The sequence below is a fragment of the Diorhabda sublineata genome, chromosome 8 (genome assembly GCF_026230105.1).
Source record: "Diorhabda sublineata isolate icDioSubl1.1 chromosome 8, icDioSubl1.1, whole genome shotgun sequence".
NCBI classification, from domain to species: Eukaryota; Metazoa; Arthropoda; class Insecta; order Coleoptera; family Chrysomelidae; genus Diorhabda; species Diorhabda sublineata.
The window spans coordinates 1,275,619-1,289,149 of record NC_079481.1 but is presented as its reverse complement, the minus strand read 5'-3'; the positions used below and the strand labels follow the sequence as shown (position 1 = coordinate 1,289,149).

Below are 13,531 nucleotides of genomic sequence, written 5' to 3'. Positions count from 1 at the left end.
TTGTTATACTAACATCTGTTGAAATTAATAATTGTTTAATATTAATATTTATCGATTAGATATTTAAAAAATAACGAGAGGTACTTTGTTAAATAATCGTTAAGATGAAAATGCTTGAAATTAATCCAAAAATACTTACAGAGACGGCTCAAGAAGATATTAATTAATTTAGTGTACAATGTCAACTGTCACAACGTATTTGTTTCAATATAATATACAGGGTCAACTATAAGAATGTATATAGAGTCATTAGAATATACAGGGTCAACTATAATAACGTATTTGTTTCAATATAATATACAGGGTCAACTATAAGAACGTATAGATTCATTAGAATATACAAGGTCAAATTTCAAACCGTATTTGTGTCATAATAATGTACAGGGTCAACTATAAAAATGTATAGAGTAATTAGAATATACAGGGTCAACCATATGAACGTATTTGTTTCAATATAATGTACAGGGTGAACTATGGTGAACGTATAGATTCATTAGAATATACAGGGTCAAATTTCAAAACGTATTTGTGACATAATAATGTACAGGGTCAACTATAAGATTGTATTTGTTTTAATATAATGTACAGGGTCAGTTTACATAACGTATTGCGGCATAATAATGTACAGGGTTAATTATAAGAATGTATAGAGTCATTAGAATATACAGGGTCAACTATATGAACGTATTTGTTTCAATATAATGTACAGGGTGAACTGTGGTGAACGTATAGATTCATTAGAATATACAGGGTCAAATTTCAAAAGGTATTTGTGACATAATAATGTACAGGGTCAACTATAAGATTGTATTTGTTTTAATATAATGTACAGGGTCAATTTACATAACGTATTGCGGCATAATAATGTACAGGGTTAATTATAAGAATGTATAGAGTCATTAGAATATACAGGGTCAACTATATGAACGTATTTGTTTCAATATAATGTACAGGGTGAACTGTGGTGAACGTATAGATTCATTAGAATATACAGGGTCAAATTTCAAAAGGTATTTGTGACATAATAATGTACAGGGTCAACTATAAGATTGTATTTGTTTTAATATAATGTACAGGGTCAATTTACATAACGTATTGCGGCATAATAATGTACAGGGTTAATTATAAGAATGTATAGAGTCATTAGAATATACAGGGTCAACTATATGAACGTATTTGTTTCAATATAATGTACAGGGTGAACTATGGTGAACGTATAGATTCATTAGAATATACAGGGTCAAATTTCAAAAGGTATTTGTGACATAATAATGTACAGGGTCAACTATAAGATTGTATTTGTTTTAATATAATGTACAGGGTCAGTTTACATAACGTATTGCGGCATAATAATGTACAGGGTTAATTATAAGAATGTATAGAGTCATTAGAATATACAGGGTCAACTATATGAACGTATTTGTTTCAATATAATGTACAGGGTGAACTATGGTGAACGTATAGATTCATTAGAATATACAGGGTCAAATTTCAAAAGGTATTTGTGACATAATAATGTACAGGGTCAACTATAAGATTGTATTTGTTTTAATATAATGTACAGGGTCAGTTTACATAACGTATTGCGGCATAATAATGTACAGGGTTAATTATAAGAATGTATAGAGTCATTAGAATATACAGGGTCAACTATATGAACGTATTTGTTTCAATATAATGTACAGGGTGAACTATGGTGAACGTATAGATTCATTAGAATATACAGGGTCAAATTTCAAAAGGTATTTGTGACATAATAATGTACAGGGTCAACTATAAGATTGTATTTGTTTTAATATAATGTACAGGGTCAATTTACATAACGTATTGCGGCATAATAATGTACAGGGTTAATTATAAGAATGTATAGTCATTAGAATATACAGGGTCAACTATATGAACGTATTTGTTTCAATATAATGTACAGGGTGAACTATCAGAACGTATAGATTCATTAGAATATACAGGGTCAACTATAAGATTGTATTTGTTTTAATATAATGTACAGGGTCAGTTTACATAACGTATTGTGTCATAATAATGTACAGGGTTAATTATAAGAATGTATAGAGTCATTAGAATATACAGGGTCAACTATATGAACGTATTTTTTTTATTATGATGTACAGGGTCAACTTAAACAACGTATTGTGTCATTATAATGTACAGGGTGAATAATTATTTTTATTATTTAGTTGTTTGAAAACATAAGACTTATTATATTATTATTGCTGAGTTCAAATTGAAATTTACGCGAAAATTAAACTCGATTCCGAATATTTTAATTAATAAAATTTATATTCAAGGCAATTTTGATACGAAATCTGTTTTATCTCGAGTGTTTTGTTTATAATAGTATTATTTTTGGACAGCGTGTTGGTCGACGTCTTCATTCTTCTTCTTTCAAAACTGAGTAATTTTTAGGGCTGTTTATTTCTTATTGGGGAACGTTTTTAGAACCTATTTCAATTTAAAATAAAATAAATACAAATACTAGATGAATGGAGTGTCCGAGTTAACCTTCCACGTTTCCCTAGCGATAAACTCCACCTTTTTATAATTTTATTTATCTAATGAAAAAAATCTAAGACTCGAGATGGATTTCATTATCTCAACAAGATTGGAACACTTGAAATTTGACTTATTTATAGGAACGTGCCCGTCAACGATAAATATTTTATTTCGAAAATGCAGTTAATGCCATTACTGCTAGTTGTTATTTGTTGTGGCAGTATTCCTACTGCCCTAGGTCAGAAGGATAATCATTTCGCTTCTGGTAGGAACACAATCGTTCATCTGTTCGAATGGCATTGGGATGCGATCGCTGCCGAATGCGAAAATTTCCTGGGGCCCAATGGATTTGCTGGAGTACAGGTATTCTTTTTTTTTTTTGCTCTTTTTTGACACTCAAATTATCACTTTACATAGTTTGCTCGGTATCGAATAGATTTTCGGTCGATATTTTACGCAATTACCCCTTTTTGGGGGGTAACGATGTTCTAAAATGTTCATGGTTTTCAAATAAAGGTCGTTTTTTACATTATATCCATATTTCCAACGAAAATTGTGTTGATAGGATGTTTATTTTTCAGAGGTAACTTGATTTTTGGGAGGTAACTATATTTTATTTCAATTCTACCTAATTACCCCTCCTCATTGGTTAACATATAACCAATTTTCTAATGAAATTTCTTTTAATAGGATATTATTTATCGGAGGTAACTTGGTTTTTGCGGGGTAACTGTTTTTTATTATCAATTTTAGTCAGTTAGGCTTACGAGGTCGTTTCTAAAAGTGGCCTGTATCTTAATAATCGATCGCTTAATTCAATCGATCTTAAAAGAGATATTTTAATTCCAATTTTACGCAATTACCCCTTTTTGGGGGGTAACGATGTTCTAAAATGTTCATGGTTTTCAAATAAAGGTCGTTTTTTACATGATATCCATATTTCCAACGAAAATTGTGTTGATAGGATGTTTATTTTTCAGAGGTAACTTGATTTTTGGGAGGTAACTATATTTTATTTCAATTCTACCTAATTACCCCTCCTCATTGGTTAACATATAACCAATTTTCTAATGAAATTTCTTTTAATAGGATATTATTTATCGGAGGTAACTTGGTTTTTGCGGGGTAACTGTTTTTTATTATCAATTTTAGTCAGTTAGGCTTACGAGGTCGTTTCTAAAAGTGGCCTGTATCTTAATAATGGATCGCTTAATTCAATCGATCTTAAAAGAGATATTTTAATTCCAATTTTACGCAATAACCCCTTTTTGGGGGGTAACGTTGTTCTGAAATGTTCATGGTTTTCAAATAAAGATCGTTTTTTACATTATATCCATATTTCCAACGAAATTTGTGTTGATAGGATGTTATTTTTCAGAGGTAACTTGATTTTTGGAAGGTAACTATTTTTTATTTCAATTCTACCTAATTACCCCTCCTCATTGGTTAACATATAACCAATTTTCTAATGAAATTTCTTTTAATAAGATATTATTTATCGGAGGTAACTTGGTTTTTGCGGGGTAACTGTTTTTTATTATCAATTTTAGTCAGTTACGCTCACGAGGTCGTTTCCAAAAGTATGTTTCTTAATAAATCAATCTTCCTATTTTTAGGTGACTTTTACTTAAATTTTACTAAATTACCTCTTTTCATTGGGGTAACAATTTTCTAAAGCATTCAAACTATTCAAAATATGATATTTTTGTAAAAATAGCCATTATTCGATAGAAATTTCTATTAATGGAATTTTATTTTTAAGAGTTAACTCGTTTTTTGCGGGGTAACTGTTTTTATTATTAATTTCAGTCAGTGGTGCTGACGATATCGTTTCCAAAAGTGGCCTGTATCTTAATAATCGATCGCTTAATTCAATTGACCTTAAAAAAGATATTTTAATTCCAATTTTACGCAATAATCCCTTTTTGGGGGGTAACGTTGTTCTGAAATGTTCATGGTTTTCAAATAAAGATCGTTTTTTACATGATATCCGTATTTCCAACGAAATTCGTGTTAAGAGGATGTTATTTTTCAGAGGTAACTTGGTTTTTGCGGGGTAACTGTTTTTTATTATTAATTTCAGTCAGTGGTGCTGACGATAAGGTTTCCAAAAGTGGCCTGTCTCTTAATAATCGATCGCTTAAATCAATCTTCCTATTTTTGGGAGACTTTCGCTTCAATTTTACTAAATTACCTCTTTTCAAGGGGTAACAGTTTTCTAAAGCATTCAAAACATGACAATTTTTAAAAAATAACCATTTTTCTAATAAAATTTCTGTTAAAAGGATAATTATTTTTAAGAGGTAACTTAGTTTTTGCGGGGTAACTAGTTTTTCATTATTAATTTCAGTCAGTTAGGCTCACGAGGTCGTTTCCAAAAGTATCCCTCTTAATAATTGATCGCTTAAATCAATCTTCCTATTTTTAGGTGACTTTTAGTTAAATTTTACTAAATTACCTCTTTTCAAGTGGTAACAATTTTCTAAAGCATTCAAACTATTCCAAATATGACATTTTTTAAAAAAATAGCCATTTTTCGATAGAAATTTCTGTTAATGGAATCTTATTTTAAAGAGTTAACTCGATTTTTGCGGGGTAACTCTTTTTTATTATTAATTTCAGTCAGTGGTGCTGACGATAAGGTTTCCAAAAGTGGCCTGTCTCTTAATAATCGATCGCTTAATTCAATCGATCTTAAAAGAGATATTTTAATCCCAATTTTACGAAATATACCTCTTTTTGCGGGGTAATATTTTTTAAGAACGTTCCAAGTTATTGAAAAATAACTTTTTAAAAAATTCGAATTAAATTTTTTTTAACGGAGGATCGTTTTCAACAGGCAACCCCTTTTTTGTGAGGTAACTACAGTTTTATCGTTTAGGTCGTTTTGATGAATTGAATGCTTTTAAAGACATTTCTATTTTTATTTTTTACAAGTATAGTAACAGAAAATTTTACGAAATAACCCCTTTTTGCGGGGTAATATATTTTTGAAAATGTTCACAAAAAATGATAATTTTTTTTTTCAGCAATTTGAATCGAATTTTTATAAACAGAGGTAAGAGATAACCCCATTTTGCGGGGTTATATCTAGCGATCGATTTGAGATTTGAATATGTTGGTAAAAAAAAAAACAAAATAACCCCTTTTTGCGGGGTAATATTCTTTCGAAACGTTCATAGGTATTATAATACAAAAAATTGGATGAATAACCGTTTTTACGAGGTAATTTGCGGGGTAACTACCAATACCAACTACCAATCGCTTGTAAAACTTAATATTTGAGAGGTACCAACGCTAATAGTGGTCGTTTGTCACAAAGAGGTAATGATGTATAATGAATTGTTGTATAGGTATCACCACCGAATGAAAACTCCGTTATAGGAGATCGACCATGGTGGGAGAGGTACCAACCGGTGAGTTACGCTATAAACACCCGATCCGGAGACGAATCCTCATTCGCCAATATGGTGCAACGTTGCAATAACGCCGGAGTGAGGTGAGGTAAGGAAAACGCGCCGATTTCGTAGTTGGATCAATTTTTTATTTACAGAATCTACGTAGACGCTGTATTCAATCACATGTCGGCGACATCCGGTAGCGGTACGGCGGGAAATACATGCGATATAGGATCGTTGTCTTATCCTGCGGTGCCGTTCGGTTCGGGCGATTTCCATTCGAGTTGCGACATAAATAATTATCAAGACGCCAACAATATCAGAAACTGTTGGTTGAGCGGTCTGCCGGATTTGGATCAAGTACGTGTTAATACTAACTTTAGTCGCTTGGCGTTAATCGGCGTTTTGAAATTTTAGAGCAAGGATTACGTCCGTCAGAAGATCGTGGAATTTTTGAACCATTGTGTGGATTTGGGGGTGACGGGATTCAGAGTCGACGCGGCTAAGCATATGTGGCCGGCGGATTTACAAGCCATCTACGGTAGCGTCAAGGATCTAACGGGAGGCGGAAGACCTTTCTTTTACCAAGAGGTCATCGATATGGGTGGCGAGGCCGTTTCCAGAGACGAATATACCGGATTCGGGGACGTGTTGGAATTTAGGTTCGGTAACGAATTGGGAAGGGCTTTTCAAGGTCAAAATCCGTTGCATTATTTGGAAACTTGGGGGACGACGTGGGGATTGTTGGACGGATCCGAGGCGGTCGTTTTTATAGATAATCACGATACGCAAAGGGGCGATAACGGCAATATTTTAACGTATAAAAATTCTAAACCGTACAAGATGGCGATCGCTTTCATGTTGGCGCATCCTTATGGGGTGACTACTAGGATTATGTCGAGTTATTACTTCGACGGTCATGATCAGGGTAAATATATTAATTTTTCTTTATCATATCCAAAAAATTGTTTTGTTTTTATGATATATATTTGTAGGTCCGCCGGGTGAACAGCCTGGTTTCAACGATGACGGTAGTTGTACCAACGGTTGGGTTTGTGAACATCGCTGGAGGCAAATATACAATATGGTGGCGTTTAGGAACGTCGTTGAGGGGACGAGTTTGACCAATTGGTGGAGCGATCAAAATCAACAGATAGCTTTCGGTAGGGGGGACAAAGGTTTCGTTGCTTTTACCTTGCAGGGGGATATCAATCAAAGTTTGCAAACTTCCTTACCGGCTGGTACTTATTGTGACGTTATTACCGGTAATTTGGAAAACGGTTCTTGTACAGGGAAGAGTGTTAGTGTCGACGGGAGCGGTATGGCTTCCATTTCTTTGTCTTCGAACGATGACGATGGGGTTTTGGCTATACACGTAAACGCCAAACTTTAATTAGGAAAATAATATACATATATAAATAATTTTCGTTGTTTTAATGTGCCAAAATCCCCAACTACCCATTTTATAACGAAATTATTTGATTCTAAGCATCAATGAATTTTTTATACAATTTTAGTGTGTGGTCTGCTTTAAATCAGCTTTGCCTGCGTGGTGTTATACAGGTCCCCATTCAGGTTTAATTGAAATAATTTCGGAAAAAAACAATAAAGTTTTCTTTGTTTATTGGGGTTTTAGAAAGGATTACAGCATTTCGGGTTAAAAATTTTGGAAAGAAAATAAAAAAATATTGATCCCCAAATTAATTTGATATATACGTTAATCCCAATTACCATCAATCGTAATTACAAATTTTTTATACAATTTTAGTGTGTGGTCTGCTTTAAATCAGCTTTGCCTTCCTGATGTTATACAGGTCCCCATTCAGGTTTAATTGAAATAATTCCGAAAAAAATCAAATTTTTGTTTGTTTTTTGGAGTTTTAGAAAGTTAGATCAAAGATTGGTACAAAAAATTTTGGAAATAAAATAAAAAAATATGGATCCCCAAATTAATTTCATGTATACGTCAATCCCAATTAATACCATCAAGCGTAATTAGAAATTTTTTCACAATTTTAGTGTGTGGTCTGCTTTAAATCAGCTTTGCCCGACTGATATTATACAGGTCCCCATTCAGGTTTAATTGAAATAATTTCGGAAAAAAACAATAATGTTTTGTTTGTTTTTTGGGGTTTTAGAAAGGATTAGAGCATTTCGGGTTAAAAATTTTGGAAAGAAAATAAAAAAATATTGATCCCAAATTAATTTGATATATACGTCAATTCCAATTAATACCATCAAGCGTAATTACAATTTTTTATACAATTTTAGTGTATGGTCTGCTTTAACTCAGCTTTGCCTGCCTGATGTTATTCAGGCCCCCATTCAGGTTTAATTGAAATAATTCCGAAAAAAATCAAATTTTTGTTTGTTTTTTGGAGTTTTAGAAAGTTAGATCAAAGATTGGTACAAAAAATTTTGGAAATAAAATAAAAAAATATGGATCCCCAAATTAATTTCATGTATACGTCAATCCCAATTAATACCATCAAGCGTAATTAGAAATTTTTTCACAATTTTAGTGTGTGGTCTGCTTTAAATCAGCTTTGCCTGCGTGGTGTTATACAGGTCCCCATTCAGGTTTAATTGAAATAATTCCGGAAAAAAAAAACAAAATTTTCTTTGTGTTTTTGGGATTTTAGAAAGGATTAGAGCATTTCGGGTTAAAAATTTTGAGAATAAAATAAAAAAATATGGATCCCCAAATTAATTTCATGTATACGTCAATCCCAATTAATACCATCAAGCGTAATTAGAAATTTTTTCACAATTTTAGTGTGTGGTCTGCTTTAAATCAGCTTTGCCCGACTGATATTATACAGGTCCCCATTCAGGTTTAATTGAAATAATTCCGGAAAAAAAAACAAAATTTTCTTTGTGTTTTTGGGGTTTTAGAAAGGATTAGAGCATGTCGGGTTAAAAATTTTGAGAATAAAATAAAAAAAAATATGGATCCCCAAATTAATTTCATGTATACGTCAATCCTAATTAATACCATCAAGCGTAATTAGAAATTTTTTCCCAATTTTAGTGTGTGGTCACCTTAAAGTAATATTTGCTTGTACAATTTGATGTTAAACAGGTCCGTATTCAGGATCAATTGAAATAATTCCGAAAAAAATTAAATTTTTGTTTGTTTTTTGGAGTTTTAGAAAGTTAGATCAATGATTGGCACGAAAAAATTTGGAAATAAAATAAAAAAATATGGATCCCCAAATTAATTTCACGTATACGTCAATCCCAATTACCACCAAGCGTAATTACAATTTTTTTCACAATTTTAGTGTGTGGTCTCCTTTGATTTTAAACAGGTCCGAATTCAAGATCAATTGAAATGATTCCGGAAAAAATCAAATTTTTGTTTTTGGAGTTTTAAGTAAATTGGATCAAAGATTGGAAAATTTTGGAAATAAATTAAAAAAAAATATGGATCCACAAACTAATTTGATATATACGTCGATCCTGATTACAATCAAGTATAATTGCACATTTTTTTACAAATTTAGTGTGTGGTCTTCTTAAAGTAAGTTTTGCTTGTACACGTTGATAAACAGGTCTGCATTCAGGGTTAGTTAGATAAATTGAAAAAAAAAGTTTTGATATAATTCCAAGAAAAAACAACACTGTGTTTGATTTTTTGTATTATGAGAAGTTAAATCAGAAATTGAGGTATTTTGACTCAAAAATAAGTAAATGGAATAAAAAATTATGTATATATATGAATATATATCAGTTTTGATGAAAAATTATAATAAACAGCAAAACTTTCAGGAGCAGTTGAAAACATTTAGTGTCTGGGCTCCTATAAGTAGCGAGTGTATGATAGACAGGTCCGCATTCAGGATAAGTCGAAATAATTTTACATTAATATAAATATTTCCATAATTTTAGTGTATATGGACTCCTTTAAATAGCTTTATCCACACGAATAGAAGTTAGACAGGTCCGCATTCAGGAACAAACGAAAGAATTTAAATTGATGTAAATCTTTCCATAATTTTAGTATGTGTTCTCTTTTAAATAACTTCGATCGTACTAGTGGATGTTAGACAGGTCCGCATTCAGGATAAATCGATATAATTTTAATTAATATAAATATTTCTTCTATTTTAGCGTGTGATATAATCTATATATCTTTAATCGTTTATAAATAAAGTATCTCAAAATAACTATGTAATTTTTATGGTAATTATAAAAAATAATTGGTATTTGTAAACAAAAACTGTGCAATCACCCTTGATAAATGACTCACGCAGATTTTCTTCGAAATATATTATCCTTTTCGTCCTTTTTAAAGATACGCACGTGACTATCTCGATCATTATCCCGCCTCCCTACTTTTTTTTTCGTACTTTTTGCCGCCGCTCGCCTAGACTGCTTTCTATTTAAGCGAATATCCAAACCGATCTTTTTTTGCATCGGGGCATTTCAAAGTTAAAAGTGTTTGAATTTCGGATATTATAGAAAAAGAAGAAGAATCCTACAGCTTCTAAATTGAATTCTACGGCGACTAGAAGCTAAAAACCTTGAAGAGTATTGAAAATTTTGAATAGATCTGATGTTTATATTGAGAAAAAAATCGAGTTTATTATAATTCGTACAAAACCGGTCGGTATCCGGCAAAAAAACCGGTCGATACGTGTGCAACTGCTCTTAAAATGCATCTATTACGTCATTAGAGGAGATCCATTGAAAATAAAGTAATTTAAGTGGGATAATGGTAGCAGACGGTTTTTTTTTATTTAATTTTATGTGAAAGTCGAAAAAATATTGGTGGTTTCATGTTTTTTTTTGGTTATTTTTTATATAATTTTCCTTTTAATGACGTAACTTAAAAAAAAATCACTTAGATACGTCTAATAAAAATCCCCCAGCCCGCTGAATCACTTAGTCCCGTTAATCTTCGGCTCCTTTGTTCTGTGACCTTTGCTAATGACCTTCCTGACGGCCGTAATACGTCACTCTCGTGGTCATCAAGTAGCGAAGAGTTGGCGGGAAAGAGGAAAGCGAAATACAAGAGAAAAAAAAGTAGAAAGATATAACTAAACAACAAAAGGCCGGTTAAGTGGCAGCTTTGTGGAGTCGCTAGTGGGGAATCTTAATTTTTTTATAATAATCGCGAAAAAGGTAACGCCAAATATCGATTATCTGAATATGAAAAATTAAAAACTTAATTCACAAGTCAAATTATATAAATCATTCTTTTTTCAATTTAAATTTATTATCTTTATATAGAAAATGATCTATTATACACGGCGGATGATGTAAACTGCAAACGATAAACATTAATAAATAAAACGCGCTACCTTTTAATCCTCCAACTGAATAGATTAGTTAACCGTTACTTTGTCGGTTGTTCTATCGACCGAAGTGTGTGAAATGAGTATTCTAGAGGAGCGCGAAGGTAACGCGGGGATAAGAAGGAGGTAGAAAGGTCGATGAGATGGTGGAGGGTGGAAAGGGGAGCGAGAGATATAGAGAGAGAACGAGAGGTTAAGGGGTGGCGGAGACGCCTTCGAATTGACCGCCCACAGCGTCTCGTCGCCTCGACTTGTTGGATTCCGACATACTTCTCATATCGTCTCAACTGATTATTGCAATTTCACGATCATAATAAGTCCGGGGGTAAATCGCTAATTACTACCCCTTAAAAGAACGCCAAGACATTTTTTTTTCCTTACGGTAAAAATTTGTACGAACAACCGTCACCAGATGGTGTATATAAAGTTCTGAAATTTCTGGATTTCCACTGAGAGGGTGCAACTTTTGTGTGATACATCATACTTTCCCCTTTCGTTTCACCCCGGCAACAAAACTTCAGATCTTCCTTTCGGCAGTGGCGGATGATATTCTTAGAAAAACTAGCGCTCAAATTTTTTCACGAATTCAATTTTTTAAACACCCTATATATATATATTTTGAAACATCACAAATTTCGACTGTACCCTGTAAGATTTAAGAATAGTAATAACCCCCAAATTATTAGTATGGAAGTTTTTGATCAATTGTATAATAATAATAACGTTTTGAACAAATTTAAAAACAAAAAAGAATATATATCAATAAATAAATATTGTATTTAGAATATTAACAAAAATTTTTAATTTTCGTAATCTGGAAAATAAATGTTTATATTCATATAGTACTTTTAAAATTTGGATTATTATCAGGGGGTGTAACTCAGTGGTAGAGTGTCTGCTTCGCATGCTGAAAGTCCTGGGTTCAAATCCCAGCTCCTCCAAATTTTTTTTTTTAGTTTTTCTATATCGTACAATCATCAAAGTTGAAAATTGAACTCAACATGATATTTTTTTTTATAAAAACGAATATATCATATAAAATAACATATATCAAAAAAAATTATTTTCAGTGTAAAGTTGTTTGGTTATATTATCTAATATTTTCGTGATTAAGATATAAAACAGTATAATAATAATTAATTAATAATAATTTCCCAACAATCTTGTTCAAATATTTACTAGGAGAATTGACATTTGTCCTTGTTCCGTAAGGGTGTCACGTTCGTCGTGACATACGCGATTGTCCCTAAACTGATGCGATATCGTCGTAACGACATTACACGAACATACCCGAGCTTCGTATTGATTCACACCGAGTTAACAAATGAAGAAGTGTTGCCGTATAGAGGTGGGGATATAGGGCAACAATGATGCCACGGTTCCTTACAACGTGCGGAATTATGAAGAGAGAGAGACGACGAATGTGAACAGAACCGGACTCACAACTCAAAATTATTTATAAAATAAATATACATTATTATGATTATTTCTTTATAATTTTTTTTTAAAAACAAATTCTTTCATTACTAACCGTTTTTTTTACGATTTATCTACAGTGTGAAACGAAAATAAGTCGTATTAATTGTGTTATGTTTGATATAAATTTGTCGATGTTTGGGTGAGTGGGGATCTGGTTCGGGCGGTAAAAGACAATCTGTAAAGCAAAAGGGGATTTGTTTGAAGTGGGGTAACGAAATGAGAGAAGCAAGGGGAAAGTTACGCTTATTTAGGAATATTAATTTGTAATGGATTGATATAACACCTCTGGTATATGATGAGATTTTGATAAATAATTAAATCCATTAGCAATATTATGATTATGAGACATATTTTGCGGGAAATACGTAATGTAAATTACAGATTTTTAATTACAAAATGAAAATTTTCGTGAAACTGGAATTATATTAATAAAATTTTATTGAGGTTATGTATTTATAGAAAACCGTTATGTAATCGGTATAAAAAATGGTAGGGGAAGGGGAGGGGGAGGAATACAGGAAGCATAGAAAGTGTACTGGCAGTTCCAAAATACATTCTTGATATAAAGATCTATTTCTATCTCTATGTATATACACATATTATGACGAGTTTATTTTTGAAAATATTTTTGTTTTATACATCAAAATCTAAATATAATTTTAAGGTATTCAGTTTATCGGTATTAGACTAGATCTAAATTTCATTAACACGTTTATGAAACGTTGCCAAATCTAGTAAAATATCTTGAATCTATTAGATTTTATTGACATTTAGGTATCGGGCCCACTACACACTACTATTCCATAGGATTTAGATCAGGACTGTAAGTTGGCTACGACGATT

The 13,531-nt window shown here is 32.0% G+C and overlaps 1 protein-coding gene and 1 non-coding gene across 2 annotated transcripts; both read left to right on the top strand.

Annotated features, from left to right (window-relative positions):
• Positions 1-2,627: 2,627 nt before the first annotated feature.
• On the top strand, positions 2,628-7,324 carry LOC130448025 (alpha-amylase-like). The gene is made up of 5 exons (XM_056785177.1): positions 2,628-2,874; positions 5,865-6,010; positions 6,065-6,269; positions 6,327-6,837; positions 6,905-7,324. The coding sequence occupies exons 1-5, from the start codon at positions 2,689-2,691 to the stop codon at positions 7,300-7,302; spliced, it is 1,446 nt and encodes a 481-aa protein (XP_056641155.1). The 5' UTR covers positions 2,628-2,688; the 3' UTR covers positions 7,303-7,324.
• Positions 7,325-12,078: 4,754 nt separating this feature from the next.
• Positions 12,079-12,150, top strand: Trnaa-cgc (transfer RNA alanine (anticodon CGC)). The gene has a single exon. It is a non-coding gene; the product is annotated as a tRNA-Ala (tRNA).
• The last annotated feature ends 1,381 nt before the right edge of the window (positions 12,151-13,531 follow it).

Coding starts and splice junctions, on each gene's coding strand:
- LOC130448025 (XM_056785177.1), top strand. CDS start 2,689: ATGCAGTTAATGCCATTACTGCTAGTTGTTATTTGTTGTGGCAGTATT. Junction 2,875..5,864: donor ATGGATTTGCTGGAGTACAG/GTATTCTTTTTT, acceptor ATTGTTGTATAG/GTATCACCACCGAATGAAAA. Junction 6,838..6,904: donor CTTCGACGGTCATGATCAGG/GTAAATATATTA, acceptor ATATATTTGTAG/GTCCGCCGGGTGAACAGCCT.